The 13,900-nt window shown below is 40.0% G+C and overlaps 1 protein-coding gene across 1 annotated transcript; it reads left to right on the plus strand.

Annotated features, from left to right (window-relative positions):
* The first annotated feature begins 5 nt into the window (after positions 1–5).
* Positions 6–12,281, plus strand: LOC136436996 (uncharacterized). Its single transcript, XM_066431416.1, has 9 exons — positions 6–1,391; positions 2,574–2,699; positions 3,062–3,133; positions 3,736–3,982; positions 7,302–7,458; positions 8,963–9,104; positions 9,884–10,072; positions 11,141–11,359; positions 12,079–12,281. The coding sequence occupies exons 2-9, from the start codon at positions 2,604–2,606 to the stop codon at positions 12,262–12,264; spliced, it is 1,308 nt and encodes a 435-aa protein (XP_066287513.1). The 5' UTR covers positions 6–1,391; positions 2,574–2,603; the 3' UTR covers positions 12,265–12,281.
* Positions 12,282–13,900: the final 1,619 nt, after the last annotated feature.

Below are 13,900 nucleotides of genomic sequence, written 5' to 3' on the forward strand. Positions count from 1 at the left end.
CCCCCCACCCACACACACACATACAGACGCGCAACCAGACATAGACACAAACACTGACAAACCCACTTAACACACAGTCGTCGGGGTCATATAAATGTAGCTGTAGGCTGTACAAACTGACCGTGCATTATGATAACTCAAATTCTTCTGATATGATGATAGTATATTTTGTCATAAGCTGAACATTGTGCTATGAAATGAAACAAGTATCAAGTACTGTTCTATAGGTGGTAATGCATATTGTAATTAGCCATCTTTGTACTGCAATGATGTGTCTGCATGTGACATTACAATTTGTGTCATTGCAAAGCTATCATATATGGAACTATTCTAACCAAGAAAGTTTGAAGTACAAAATGACTGTTTTAAGCAACATCTAGTAACGGGTGCTACGTGTTCCCTTAACATAAATATGACGTTTGGTCTATGGATGCCATGCAAATAGGCATGTCACAAGTTTCAGTTTTATTGTGTGTAATTTTGCCAATAGTTAAAAACGCTGAAAAATTAATGACAAAGCTTTGAATTGACTTTATAGAAATTACCTTCGCCAAGAAGGTTACGTTTTCCATCCGTTTGTGTGTGTGTCGATGGAAACCATATGCATAACTAGGCAATTGAGGGTGTATCTTAATTAATGCTTTTCGGTATGTGGGTGGCAATAGGGAAAACGAAGGTCAGGTTCGAAAATTGATTATACTGCCTTCCATAAAAGGACTGTCAAATGGTATATGTAGCTGAGAGGAACATCGATAGATTTTAATTATACCAATGAAGTTCTCAAGTCTATAATCAATTAGACAATGCCATAATTCCGAAGTAGTAAATGGCTACTTGTGCCCACTGTGTATGTAAGTGTTAGTGTGTTGATTCGACGTCCTATCAGAAGTTCATGCCAGTCCCACAGTTTTTTTCCCCGGCCAAATATTTTCTGCGGCACAACATGTCTCTAGACCACTGGGCTACAAAGCTGTTATTGCGAATAGAACCACAGAAAACAGTGTCTCAAGCAAGCAAGAAGTCTTTATTTGTAGGAGGTACATGTAGGTTGTCTTGTTCATCTTACCAGACTCAGCTCAAGAGATCAATGTTTAATAAATTGACAAGAACGATGAAACAAATACAAAGTCTTTATAGAAGGGATTTGGCTTCAGCGTCATTGTCCCCGGTGGTTGCGGATAAATGCTGTGTTATGCGAGACCTTAACAATCAACCAGCTGAACTGAAAAGAAGTCCAACTTGTTTGTCTGCTTGAACGTTTCACCTCTGACATCAAAGCGGCTGTGCAGAAATCACTGTCAAGTATGCTAATGAGTAAAACCAGATTCCTTCCTGTGATCTTCGGTGGTTCGACTTCTTTACTATCAAAATTGAAACACGACATACGCAAGGTAATAATTTCATTTGTCACAGCTTTAAATTCGGTGTTTTATGAAACGGGTGCAACAATATTTTAGACGAATCCAAGATGGCGGCGAGGGTGTGTACTCTTGACCCAACAGGTTGTGCCTAACACATTATAAACCGGGCTACCTAACGACATACTTGACTTTTTTTTTGGTCTCTGCTTCTAAGTTGTATTTCTCCGCACTACTGATTCTTTTTCATTCCGTAATGTCAGTCTTACAACCGTATTACCGGTGCGATGGCCTAGTTGGTAGAGTGCTCGCCTTGCACACGGTAGGTCGTGAGTTCGAACCCCGGCCGGGTCATACCAAAGACTTGAAAAATGGTACATACTTCTTTCTCTGCTTAGCACTCAGCATTTGGGAAAGAGTATGGAAGTTAAACACACATCACTACCAGCGGACCAGCCCTCTGCTGTAGTGACTTACACAAATGTGTGTGGCCCAAGGGCTATAGAAATGGAGATGGGCGCCACCCCTATGCGTCTTTTCAAGACGCCCGGGTCACTTTAACTTTAATGTCAGTCTACCGAGAAATCGGCAATTATTGACATGTGCCGGGTCAACTCAGCAGGTTAGGTGGGAACACGAAACAAAACATCCGGGAACACCGCTAACGCCAATGAGTCTGACCCTTAACTAGAGTTCCACGACCTGAAACCTAATCAAAATTAAGCTCTACCATCCTCCGCGGGTCGCTGGGGAAAAAAAATTAGAAATTGGCCAAAATAGAGTCAATTTTATGAAGGGAGTCGGCTACGGAGAATGTTACCCTCCATGGCCAAAGTCCCCCGGCAAATATTCTCCTTATAGCCGGTTCGGTTAGTCTTGTAGAGACTAATCAAAATGACGTTAACCTTTTCGAGTGACTTTCGTAAACATTTCTCATTGATAATGCAAATAAGGTCCTTTTTTACGTGTTATGTGAGTTGATCAACTCTAATCAAAAACACAAGTTGTTTGAGTTGCAAAACAGTTTATTTCTTATCAATTGATATGATAATTATGAATCCTAATTTTGAAATTTGAGTTTCCGTGTATACATATTATGAACTTTGAAGACCAATATTGAAATTGACACTAACGAATTGAATGTGTGGTGCCTTACTTTGCTCTTAGACTATTTCACAAGACGTTGTTCTTCTTCATATATGCATATCTCCTTAGTATCGGGCCGTTTAAGTCAAATACAAGACAATGTCGTCAGATCGTAGTGACATTATCGTGCTGTGTCCGTTCTCCAAAGAAAACAAGAACAGAGTGGAAGGCCTACGTAGATGTCCAACAGTACAGGTTTGTCTGACAATGAAACGCATGTACAGTACAGTTAACGTCAAAGATTTACCCGACACTAATTTTCAACACTATTTTTAACACAACGCTTTGACATCTCGTAACGAAAAAACTGGGTTTTTGCATTTTGATTTATGTCACAAATTAACACAAGTCATTCCCGCTCGACCAACAAATCGCGTACGTTCTCGCGAGATTGTGCTCTCGAGAAAGTATATTTTAAGATGGCGCCGGAGTTGTTGAAATGGAGCTATTGTCGCATTGGAACCCATACTTCCATTTCGGGAAAAGATTGCATGGGTGGTTGTTGGGTATTATTCAGTTCTGTTTTTTCACTTAAACCGCTCAACACCATTTGATAGGTAAAGAAGGTGATTTTTAGCAACATCCAGGGCAAGGAGACGCTCAAAGACTACGTGGAGCGAGCAAAGCAGGCAAGTGACATCCGAGATTTCATTCTGGAGCATTTCTACAGCAATATACACTTCATTTTTGTTGCCTCATGCATGCTGTAAACACAAAACATCAATGTCCTTTGCGAATGGAACTTAACATTTGCCTGTACAACACAGTGCTATCTGTGCATGATAACTTGTGTGCGCTAATCAGCGCATGTGCAATACACTAATCCATTATTAGTGATCAGTGAAAAAGTTCAGTGCTGACATTCAAAGTTCAAAACGCAGCGTACATTTGTAAAGACTTTAGCATACCCATCAACGAATTCAAGACACGGTTCTGCCAACATTATCTTAGAAAATCTCTGTCATAAGAACATTGTTGTGATAAACACACACAAAGACAAACAGACTTCCCCCCTCTCTCTTTCATAAATCACAAACATATGCACACATATTCCTACGTGCAGAAATGTACGCGCACACACAGAAATAAGGAGGTAGTAATAATCACACAACGACACACATACACACACACACACACACACACACACACACACACACACACACATTACCTTTGGTGAAATAACACGCCATGATGTCATATACTCTCTACCTTTTTTTTTTCTTTCTATCAGATTGTGAAAAACGAGAACGTGAATATTGTTCTCCCAACCGGTGACCTGTGTACGTTCGTTCACGCCGCCATTGCAAGGGACTTTCCGCACATCCCTGGGCCCAGTGTCGAGTCCTGCTACCTGGCGTTCCACAAAGCCTACACACGGCAGTACCTGGACCCGAGCGAAAACCCAACCCCCTATGATGTGTTGGATCTGGATTCACCCACCCTGTCGGAAGACGCAGAGAAGGCCCTAGCAAACGTCGGTAAGAGACTCACTAGAACGCTACTTGGAACCTAACGCTAACCCTATGACCCTATCATTGCCCCCCCTCATTACTTCCAAACAGTATGATGTATCATCATTACATTTGCAAGGAGTGACTTACATGTAAATTGTAATATTTTCTTCAATTATGGTAACGTTATTATTCACGAAAGTATCCGAAATCTCCAAAAACTTTTCTAAACTAGAAAGGCAACATTTGCGAGCAAATACAGCATGTTTAACCATACTCCTCGCCATGCAAAAAATGGACTCTCCCAAAATAACAATGGACCATTCTAAAATACTTGCACTAAAAAAATGAATCACCCCAGTCCAAAATTGAGTCTTCCAGTAGCACCTCAACACAATATGGACCAGTCCACAACCATATCCACTTATTGATTAACAAATACACTTCTGCTAACAAATGGACTTTTTCATAATCATTCCAGCTCAAAATTGAAAGAAATAATTAAAGAATCCTCCCCTTGCAAGAATGGGATATTCCGTACCATTTCCATGTAAACCAGTCGAAAAATATCCGCTGAAAATTACACTCTTGCGCATAATCAACCCAGTTCAAAATTGAATTAAAAAAGATCAACCCCAGGGAAGAATGAAGTTTTCCATAGTATACATATGAAGATTTGACAGGAGAAGAAGGAAATGACCAAAAACAACATATTTGAGTCAATTCCAAGTCACCGAGAGGGTTTTAATATAATTTTTGTAATATGTTTGAACTATTTTGATTAAAAGAATGTCTAAGTCACAATAGTTCTAAAGTGTTCAAACAATTAGAATTGAAACTTATAACATGTTTGAACTTATTTCACATACGTTGGAAACATTTCGAACGTAACTACACAAAAATCTCTTTATTTAGAACAGTTTCAAACCATCTATCCAAATGTTTCAATGTTCGAACAATTTGTAACAAAAGATTTTCACAAATGCCCTCATAAACGAAGGTGCTAAGTCCTCCTGTGTGTTTCTGCCTATTTTCGGTGGCCGCGCTAGACCACCAGCGGATTTGTTTTGACGGAGCGTCACCCGCGCGCGACGATGTACACTGTTCGGCACCGCTAATATCCGGCATTTTCCCGCTCTAAAACACTCCACAAGACCCACGTTTTTAGTGTTTTGCCTCTTGTGCAACACGATTCGATTTGCATTACTAACAGGACGAAAATGTTATGATAGAAAAAATTCACCCCGTCCCGGCGTCCGTCCCAAAAACATGAACGACATGAAAATATATTTTCTTACAGATTCAATCACGAAAATCAACAGCATGGGATTCCAAATTTTCGCAACGGCCGACCATTTATCATGGTTGAACTTCCTTCCAAGGCGTGCGATAGATAAACATTCCCGGCACATAATAGTCACTAGTACCAGACTAACGCACGCTCATGATGATAATAGGGAGAAAGTTTGTCAGTGAAGTTTGGCCACCAGAGGGGACATTCATTTAACGTTACAAGCTAGCGCAAAGGGGCGAATCATTGACCTTACCGGGGACTGGCTCTACTGGCCTAATCATTCATTTTTTGCCGAATTCTACGATCCATACGCCCGTACGTAGGACATGTAGGAAGGCCTGGTGGACGCTACACATCACGGGAGACGCGTGTTGGTCCGAGACAGACAGCGGCGTGCTTTCGATCGCGTAGCGGCGACGCACCGCTGCGACAACGTGCGGGACCAAAACGCCTGTCCCCAGTGAGACCATGTGTTTTGCGCGGCATGCCCCGAATCCGTCTACCATTGCTGAATGTAGCCCGATTCATAGAGGTCTATTTTGTAAGCATTATTTCATGTACCCCTCAGCGTGAGAATTCCTTGTGCAACACTTCGCTACATTATATATTCAAGTTTCCCCGCGCACCGCCTACCACCCGCCTTTGATCATGTATGAAGTCGGCGGCAGAGAGAGATCATTAATCAATTTTGACAGGAGTGTCGCGCCAGTCTGAGGAGAAACGATCTCCCGTGTTGTGTTGAAGAATTTGGAGTTTGAAAATATCTTGAATAACTAATGCTAGAATAAACATTCACAAAATCATTGATTTAAGTTATTTTCTGTTATAAAATTTCCTAAACTGCAATTTAACCACTGAGTTTAACGGAACATGGTGTTTTCCCGATAATCACGTTAAATGTTTATGTCCGGTCTTTCCTCCTCGTAAGCAAACTTCCAGCTTGTCGCCAAACTTTGCCGAGGCGATATGTAGTCTCCAGCAGACCTACGGGTTGGCAAAGACCGTATCCAACAGGCAGAAGGAGTTTTCATAGCCATGGCGGTGGAATGTATGGCTAAACATAATTAAGAAATACACAGAAACTCATATTCCTTTTAAAATCTTCCAACCCACTCATCATTGAAAGTGTGGGACTTTTTATTTTCCACTGCTTTCAGAGAAGAAATCAAACCCCGCATTAGTACCGTAGGTATAGAAACTTACTGTAGAATAGCAATATAGAATGATTTTGTATTCATGTATACCTCTGTTTTACCTTACATTTGTATTTCGACATTGTTGTCAACATGCAATTAGCCTGCGGGCATGAATTTGCAATAAACTATTATTATATAACGCAATATGACGTAATTATGACGTCATCGATGTGATTTTATTAGCTAAATAGGGAATTCCCTTAGTATCTAAAGGTATCAAACTAAAAAAGGTATGCCAAGACATCTGGCGTCAAAATGACGTCATAGAATGGCGGCATGTGTATTTAGCTTTCCCATGTTTGATCGGCCACTTCTCACGTTTAATAAGTAAGAGGATAATCTGCCAATTTAAGCATTCAAGCATGGTGTTGTGAGGAGGAGCGCAACCTTCTCATTCCACCGCCTTTATATCCCCTACCTCCAAAGTCAGGTAATCGTTCTTACATCTTGGTTGAGTGAAAAAAGATGTGTAAAGTGCCTTTCCCAAGAATAAATCGTCAAGTCAGGAACCCTCGATCTTTAGCCTAGTCACTGGGCCATTCGATAACACGTACTGTTGTTGATGGACGCGTCACAATCTGACCTGAGTACTCCATATAAATCTGTATTCGTTACAGAGAACTTATTTACACAGTATTAGAATCAGGCACGCACATATTGAATATCTTAACATAACTCTCGAGTTAAGCCCTTGACGAGAACAAGAAGGCAGGGTGTAAATGAACTGATGATGATGATGATGATAACATAATTCGGAACGTTGAGCGGCTTCCAAGAATTGTTTGTTGTGAACGATATGAAAAGGAAATGAACACATTTCATGAAAATTGAATTTTTTTCTTACAATTCTTATCAGGTCTTCCGGCCTTTGTTAAGCCTGCAACAGGATTTGACACCTTCGGCGTGAAAAAGGTGGAAAGCGTCGAAGAAATGAAACTCGCGCTGCAGACTTTCCAAACAACGAGGGACGAAGAACCCGGCTTTCTGTCAGCGCCAAGCGCTGCATTCTTTAGGTTGGCAGATTTGCATTTATATTAGATCAATGTAATTAGATAGTTATAGACCAATTTCTTGATCCCGTCCGTTAACTCTCGGAAGACGACACGCAAGGTACTCTTAAATGAGGGCAATGCTGCTCCCTCTAGTTGTCAAGACCTAGCACTGCAGCTCGGAAAAAAAGTTCTTTTGAGAAGATACGAGTAAGTCTTATTGAGACCTCAAAATGATTACATACTGGTCCCCCAAGCAGATTGTTATAGTATTGCAGTTATAGTTTTATATCTAATGATCTAAAGATTAGGCAGTAACCAGATTTGAGTGGCAGGTAGCTACTTGTTCACTTGGATGTGCACCCTCCTCTAGCAGTGCTGGATCTCGCTCGGCAAATACTCGGCAAAACCTTCCTGGATCCGTCCTACTCTTTTGAAACCATGGTTTTGGGTATTGATTGGCTGAAAGATGTTTGGTGGTGACGTCACCAATACCTTAGATGAGCGGGGACAATAGCGTGGCTGATACCGGGAGAGTTTGCCGAGCATTTGGCGAGCTGGATTCAGCACTGCTGGGAAATAAGTGGCATTAGTTTGATCCCCCTAACAGTTTGTCTTGGAACGGCACGGAATTATTTGTAAAATGATAATAGATTATACATGTGAAGACTCAAAGTAAGTAGGGTAAGTTCCACAAAAGGAGAGCTTTATCAATCTCCAAGCAGATCCGATGGTGTTAGGGGACAGTATTTATTTGCCAAACGGTATGCATTGGCCCACTTATAGTGTTTGGTCAATTTATACTGGTCCCCTATGACAGTAGGATCTGCTTACAGATAAGGTCGCTATTGGTCTAACTGCCTACACAGTTACAGCTTTGCGATAGAAAAAAAAAAACTGTACAGTTTTTTCTGGTAAGTAAGGGTGCTGCCATGTTGGGTGTGACTATTTTGAAGGGAGGGGTGTTTTTCTCCTAGTCTATTTGTCGCCAATGTTAGGCATCCAGAGCATGTTATGAGGCTTGAAACTTGAATAAAAAAGTCCAAAGTCTAGTCATCCCTACACATAGTTAAGTCCAATAATACTATACCATTACATATCAACATAAAAGTAACAAAGATGCGATGTCGTTGTGCGGTGAGAACTGATAGAAGATCCAAGCCCTAATAGACTGATCCTGACTGTCCATCATAATTAGCGGTTCGACCAATGAGAGAGTGACTGCATGTCCGTCACATATTTTCATTTTTATGTTTTAATTTTTCATTTCTACGTTTTGACGGGGGTTGGCTGGGCTATGGTATCGGCCTATTTACACTAGGCGCGTGAAACTAAGAGATCACCATGTAGCTTATTTTTGTGCCGATTTTGAGCAATTTTGATAAGAAATCAGCACGCATATATGTTGTAAACAATGGCATTAGATGTCAATTTCATTAAGATTACACCAACTAGAATATTTCCCGTTTTCGAGCCTCGCAGAATGCTCTGGGTGCCTTTAACCTTATAACTCTGTTGCGCGAATCAGGGATTACTTTAAGCAGTATCTGGACGTGGGAAAGTACCCGCTCGCCACCCGAGATGTCGTGATCTTGGAGCCGTACGTGGACGCAGAGGCCCTCTGTACAGTTGACGGTTGCATTGTCGATGAAAGGATCGTGCATTTTGCAGTGAGTACTACATAGATTAAGCAAAGTATGCTAGAGTTGTTTGTTTTTTTAATCAAAACAATGATGCAGTATTTTAGTGAACAGGTACCTAAAGCGGGTATGTCACCGGACTGTGCCTGTTTGCAGCAAACTATTTTGGAAGCTTTGACAATTGATCACCAATTTTCTTATGCGGTCACACGTGGGACGTATACTAAAATACATGACCTCTAAAAACAAAATGGCCGCACAAATTGCGTTCCAGTGAGATACAACAATAAGGCTAGCGCTGTGTTTATTTCAATTGTAAAACTTTTGCAAATTTTTGGGCAGCACATCCAATAAAGAAACATGTTTCCGGGTAAGTTTTTTCTTTCTATTGAAAAACACACAATTGTGACAACATCTCCAGTCCGTTGAAGTATTATATCCGAAATCTGACCGGCAAAACGATTTTTATGATTGCTATAACTGCAATTAGCCACCATCCGCAAGAGCACTCTTATATATGCTGCCAGCGCCTGATCGCACTACTCAGGACAAAAGGCGTACACGTCCGACATATAGCTTTGTTGCCGAAACGCCCCTACCTAATCCTGCCAGTAGTACGCCAACTTTCACCTAATTTTTTTTTTGATATCAGGTATAATCAATGGCGATGAAATAAGGTCTACGATCCAACTAAACAAAGTTCTTTCTATTGATTGTTTTCTATACTGTACCACTGTTACAGAGCACACACGGAGTGATGAAAAGGAATGCAACCTTATGTTTTTTTCTATGTTTGTATTAATCGCCAGATTACAGACGAGCTCCGATTTGATCATCGAGAGGCAAAATTCATGTCCGTGATCTCTCCAACCTCTGAACCCGAGGGTGTACAGAGGCGGATGTGGGAACTCTATGATGCAGTCATGAACAGGATGATTCAGTTTGGCTTCAACAATGCTGTCACAAACATCGAAGTCTTCAAGAAGAAAGATGGACAGGTAAGACATTTCTAGTCACAGAAGTTTAACCCTATCTAGCCGGGGGGGGGGCTAAAAGTGCCCGCGCCAACTTTGACGTCCTATAGCTGCAGATCGACATATCCTAGGACTACCAAACTTAGTGACTTTACCTAAAATATAGTTGGCAACAATTTCATAGTAATAGTTTAAGTTTATGACTTTTTATGTTGCCATGGCAACTATTTTATGACAGGCATATTTTACAAGATTCACTAATTTCGGTTAAAACAATGAGGTTTCAAGGCTTTCATGCTCTACCACATTTGCTTTCCTCCATTATCAAGATCCTATGTTATCTAATGTAACTTTCATGATTGAATATTCATGAATTATGCCAATTTGATGACGTCATCGGCCAAAATCCTATATGGCGGGCAAAATATTTACTTTAGGTGTAAACATGCTTTTCCCCCTTCAAATTCGTCCATACCTGAAAGCCCGGTCTAGATAGGGTTAAGGCCTCATTCCTGTATTACTCCAAGTGGGTAAAAGAGCACGTGCCCCAAAAAATGAACGGCTGCATGAACGTGGGTTCATATCAGTGGGAAATTCCATTTTAGCCAGTCCAACTGATACCAAGCGTCAAACTGATGAAGGCTTGTTTGTAACTGAAAATATTAGTAGGTAAAGTTCGGCAGCCGCGCGCGAGGTCGGACGTACACAACCCGGCATTTTGGGTGAGGAGGTCATGCGCTTACAGCTATAGCGTGCCTTTTTGGGGGTGTAGCTAAGTGTCGTTTGTAATTGCCATAAAAAGGTATTTTTCCCAACTGGAAGTTGGCAATTTTTCACATGATCTAGGGTAAATGTGCTCAACATAGACTGAATGACCTTGGTGCATTTCTTTTAGCTTCATTACGAACGCGCCCATGTAAACTATGTATTATAGCATGTAAGCCTATGGGGCGTTAAAACTAATGAATAAGGCCTTAACTAGCATCTATCTATAGTATATGGTCTATATAGAAGCATAGAGAATCTCCAGTTTTTATTTCTATGAACCATTGAACCGGGCATTGAGAAATTTTGTCTATCATATATCCTTAGCTGATGCTGTGTGAAGTGAATGCAAGGGGGTCAAGTTTTCTGCGAGGAGTCTACGATGTCAGCCACGAGAATCTCAACCAGGACTATGTGTACCTGTCTGCTGGCTACGGCATCCAGTCAGCTACACCCACTTTGACAGAAATGTTTGCGATCGCTTACCCCGTAAAGTTTTGGGGTGTTGACAACCCGGGATCCGAGGAACTCTTGGACTTTGACCAGGTAAGGACACAGCGGAAATATCATATTAGATCATTTCAAAAACATGATCCCCGACTCAACAAAGTAAAGTATTAATCGGAATTTTCAAATGGTTCTACGTATACAGTAAAACATCTTTCCAAGTCTTCTTGAGTATCCTGACCCAATCGCCCATGACATTGTAGTTTCGTTTACGAGTGACGTCATCAATGGCTCAAAGGTTGTGGAAAGTCGACACCGACCCCCTTCCCGAATGAGAAAGAGCTTGTACATTTTAGCTATTAGCAAAATTAGAGTCAGTGTTCATCAGCTGAAAATAGAAAGAGGCAGATACAGACAAATTGCCTATACACGAAATGATTTTTAAGTATTGTAGTACAAATGCCTTGGAAGACAAAATACAATTTATTTCAAACTATTCCTGTCACAATAATGCACGAAATGCATTCAGACCGCTAAAGTTTCTCTGAATTTCTCTTAGCTTACTAACAAAGATGAAAATATTTTTCTTTTAACTACCAAAAACCCACAAATTATACAAAAGATGGGACATTACGTATTTTTTATTGCTTATAAAAGAGAAGTCAAACACTTCACTTGCTATAGACTTTTTTAATAATCTGGTTTAGCCGCTGTTATACCTATTGTGCACCCTGTTCTTTTATCTATGTTATTTGCAATTAGCCTTCGGGCAGGAATTTACAATAGAATTATTGTTATGTTTTCCCTTTTATCTACAGATCAAAAAGCTTAAGTCAGATCCTGACGTGCGCTTCGTACGGGAAGCAGGGCCTGGTCACTTCAGCATTTTGTTGTTTACCTACGGTGACACCAGGGAAGCCATGATGGAGAAACTTATTGATGTGCTGAAAGTCGTGGTAAAAAAGCCAGAACAACTGGCATACCCTGTACAATATGGCATGTAAGAGTATATTATTTGAAGGGGTGCTCCTTACGCCTTTTACGGAACCCATACGGAATACAAAGTAATCTTACGGTAATTTTATAATCAACAACTCAAGAAAAGCGCAAATTTTACAATTCATACACTCAACTACTAATAAACATGTGACTTTTGCGATATTCATATGATTTTGATAACTTAATTCCTTAAAGCTAGAATTAATTCCATACAATCCATATGCTTCTTTGCATTGCATTGGATCTATCTCACACAAATTGTATTGTGAAATTCCGTAAAATTAGCTTGTTTTCTGTAAAAGTTATCAGAATTCAAAAAAAATACGTGTGCATATTCAAGCAGACTCGTAAAGCACTGAACAACTCACATGGATATTAAGTAATTATTCAGTGATTTAACTTCAACATTGAATGCTTTGCACTGCTTCAAGCTCTGCAGCTTATCTCCAAGTTGTTATTATGAATCTTAGTAACTTTCATACAAGCCTCAACTCCACATGGATAGATTAATTTAAGGTCACTGATTTTGACAAAGCGAGACAGACTAGATCGATATCTCTGCTTGCAATTACAACATGACCGGACTTTCCATATGTAAGTCTTGTTATGTGGATACTTTTTCCGAACGGTTTGGCCTAATCCTACCGTTAAGGCTATCCAGTTTATAGAATATATTCATGAACCGTCTAAAGACACGTTCGTTTCTGGCCAGAGACAATAAAATTTATCTAAACCAAAAGTAACATTTATTGCAAAATCAAAACAAATTCTGTCTTGAAAACTATATCGTATTCATCAGAAACTATCTCTCACCCATTACAAAAATAGTAGAATGAAACAAATGATTAGAGCCCACTCTTTTCAAATTGAGATTTGTCGGCTCTATGACACACTTTGGCTAATGCGAGACTGTGTCCAACATTTAACAATGGTTTTGGGAATAAATTCCACTTTAAAACAAATGGTTCAACCTAGTATGATAAATACGAACAAACAATGTTTACATTAAGTCTATTGCATGTAAGACCGATATAATATAACCACATACAACGATGGAGTTATTCAATGATTTCATCATGCCCCGTTCATTATCTGCCAATTCAAGTACAATTCTACCAAAAAAATACAGCATATTGTTACAAGTCGCTGGAACGCCCTGCCTGGCACAGTAGTGACGGCTCCAACCGTTGAGTCATCACTACCAACACCATGGTGATGATGATGTTGATTTTATGTATTCCTAAAAAAGCATATTGTTATCGTCAAAATGCCTTAGAGTATTAGCTTGAATAGTTAGATTTATTTCTTTTATTCATGAATTAGACCAGTTCTTTATTATTGTTAGATGTTAGCAATAGTTCAACTGCCATGTATTTACAATTTACTATGTATCGTCCATGTCACAGTTGTCGCGCAGTTCTCTCTATGTACACTGTAGAAGCTTGAATAGTCTTTTTATACACGTATTCTATTTTTATTATTGATAATGGTTGAGACTAAATGTTAAACTTAATAATACATGAAGTCTCGTCCCGATGTATTTGAATGTACTGAAAAAAATGACTGGATGTCTGACGAGGCTAGTTGATTAGATTGTCTTAGCATATATGTACGGGGATAGGTTGGACAAAACTATAGGGT

The sequence above is a fragment of the Branchiostoma lanceolatum genome, chromosome 6 (assembly GCF_035083965.1).
Source record: "Branchiostoma lanceolatum isolate klBraLanc5 chromosome 6, klBraLanc5.hap2, whole genome shotgun sequence".
Classification (NCBI taxonomy): Eukaryota; Metazoa; Chordata; class Leptocardii; order Amphioxiformes; family Branchiostomatidae; genus Branchiostoma; species Branchiostoma lanceolatum.

Bases quoted from the DNA above. Each gene is read 5' to 3' on its own strand.
- LOC136436996 (XM_066431416.1), top strand. From the start codon at position 2,604: ATGTCGTCAGATCGTAGTGACATTATCGTGCTGTGTCCGTTCTCCAAA. The intron at 2,700-3,061 runs GTTTGTCTGACA...ACCATTTGATAG, and splicing joins GTAGATGTCCAACAGTACAG to GTAAAGAAGGTGATTTTTAG. The intron at 9,105-9,883 runs GTGAGTACTACA...ATTAATCGCCAG, and splicing joins AAAGGATCGTGCATTTTGCA to ATTACAGACGAGCTCCGATT.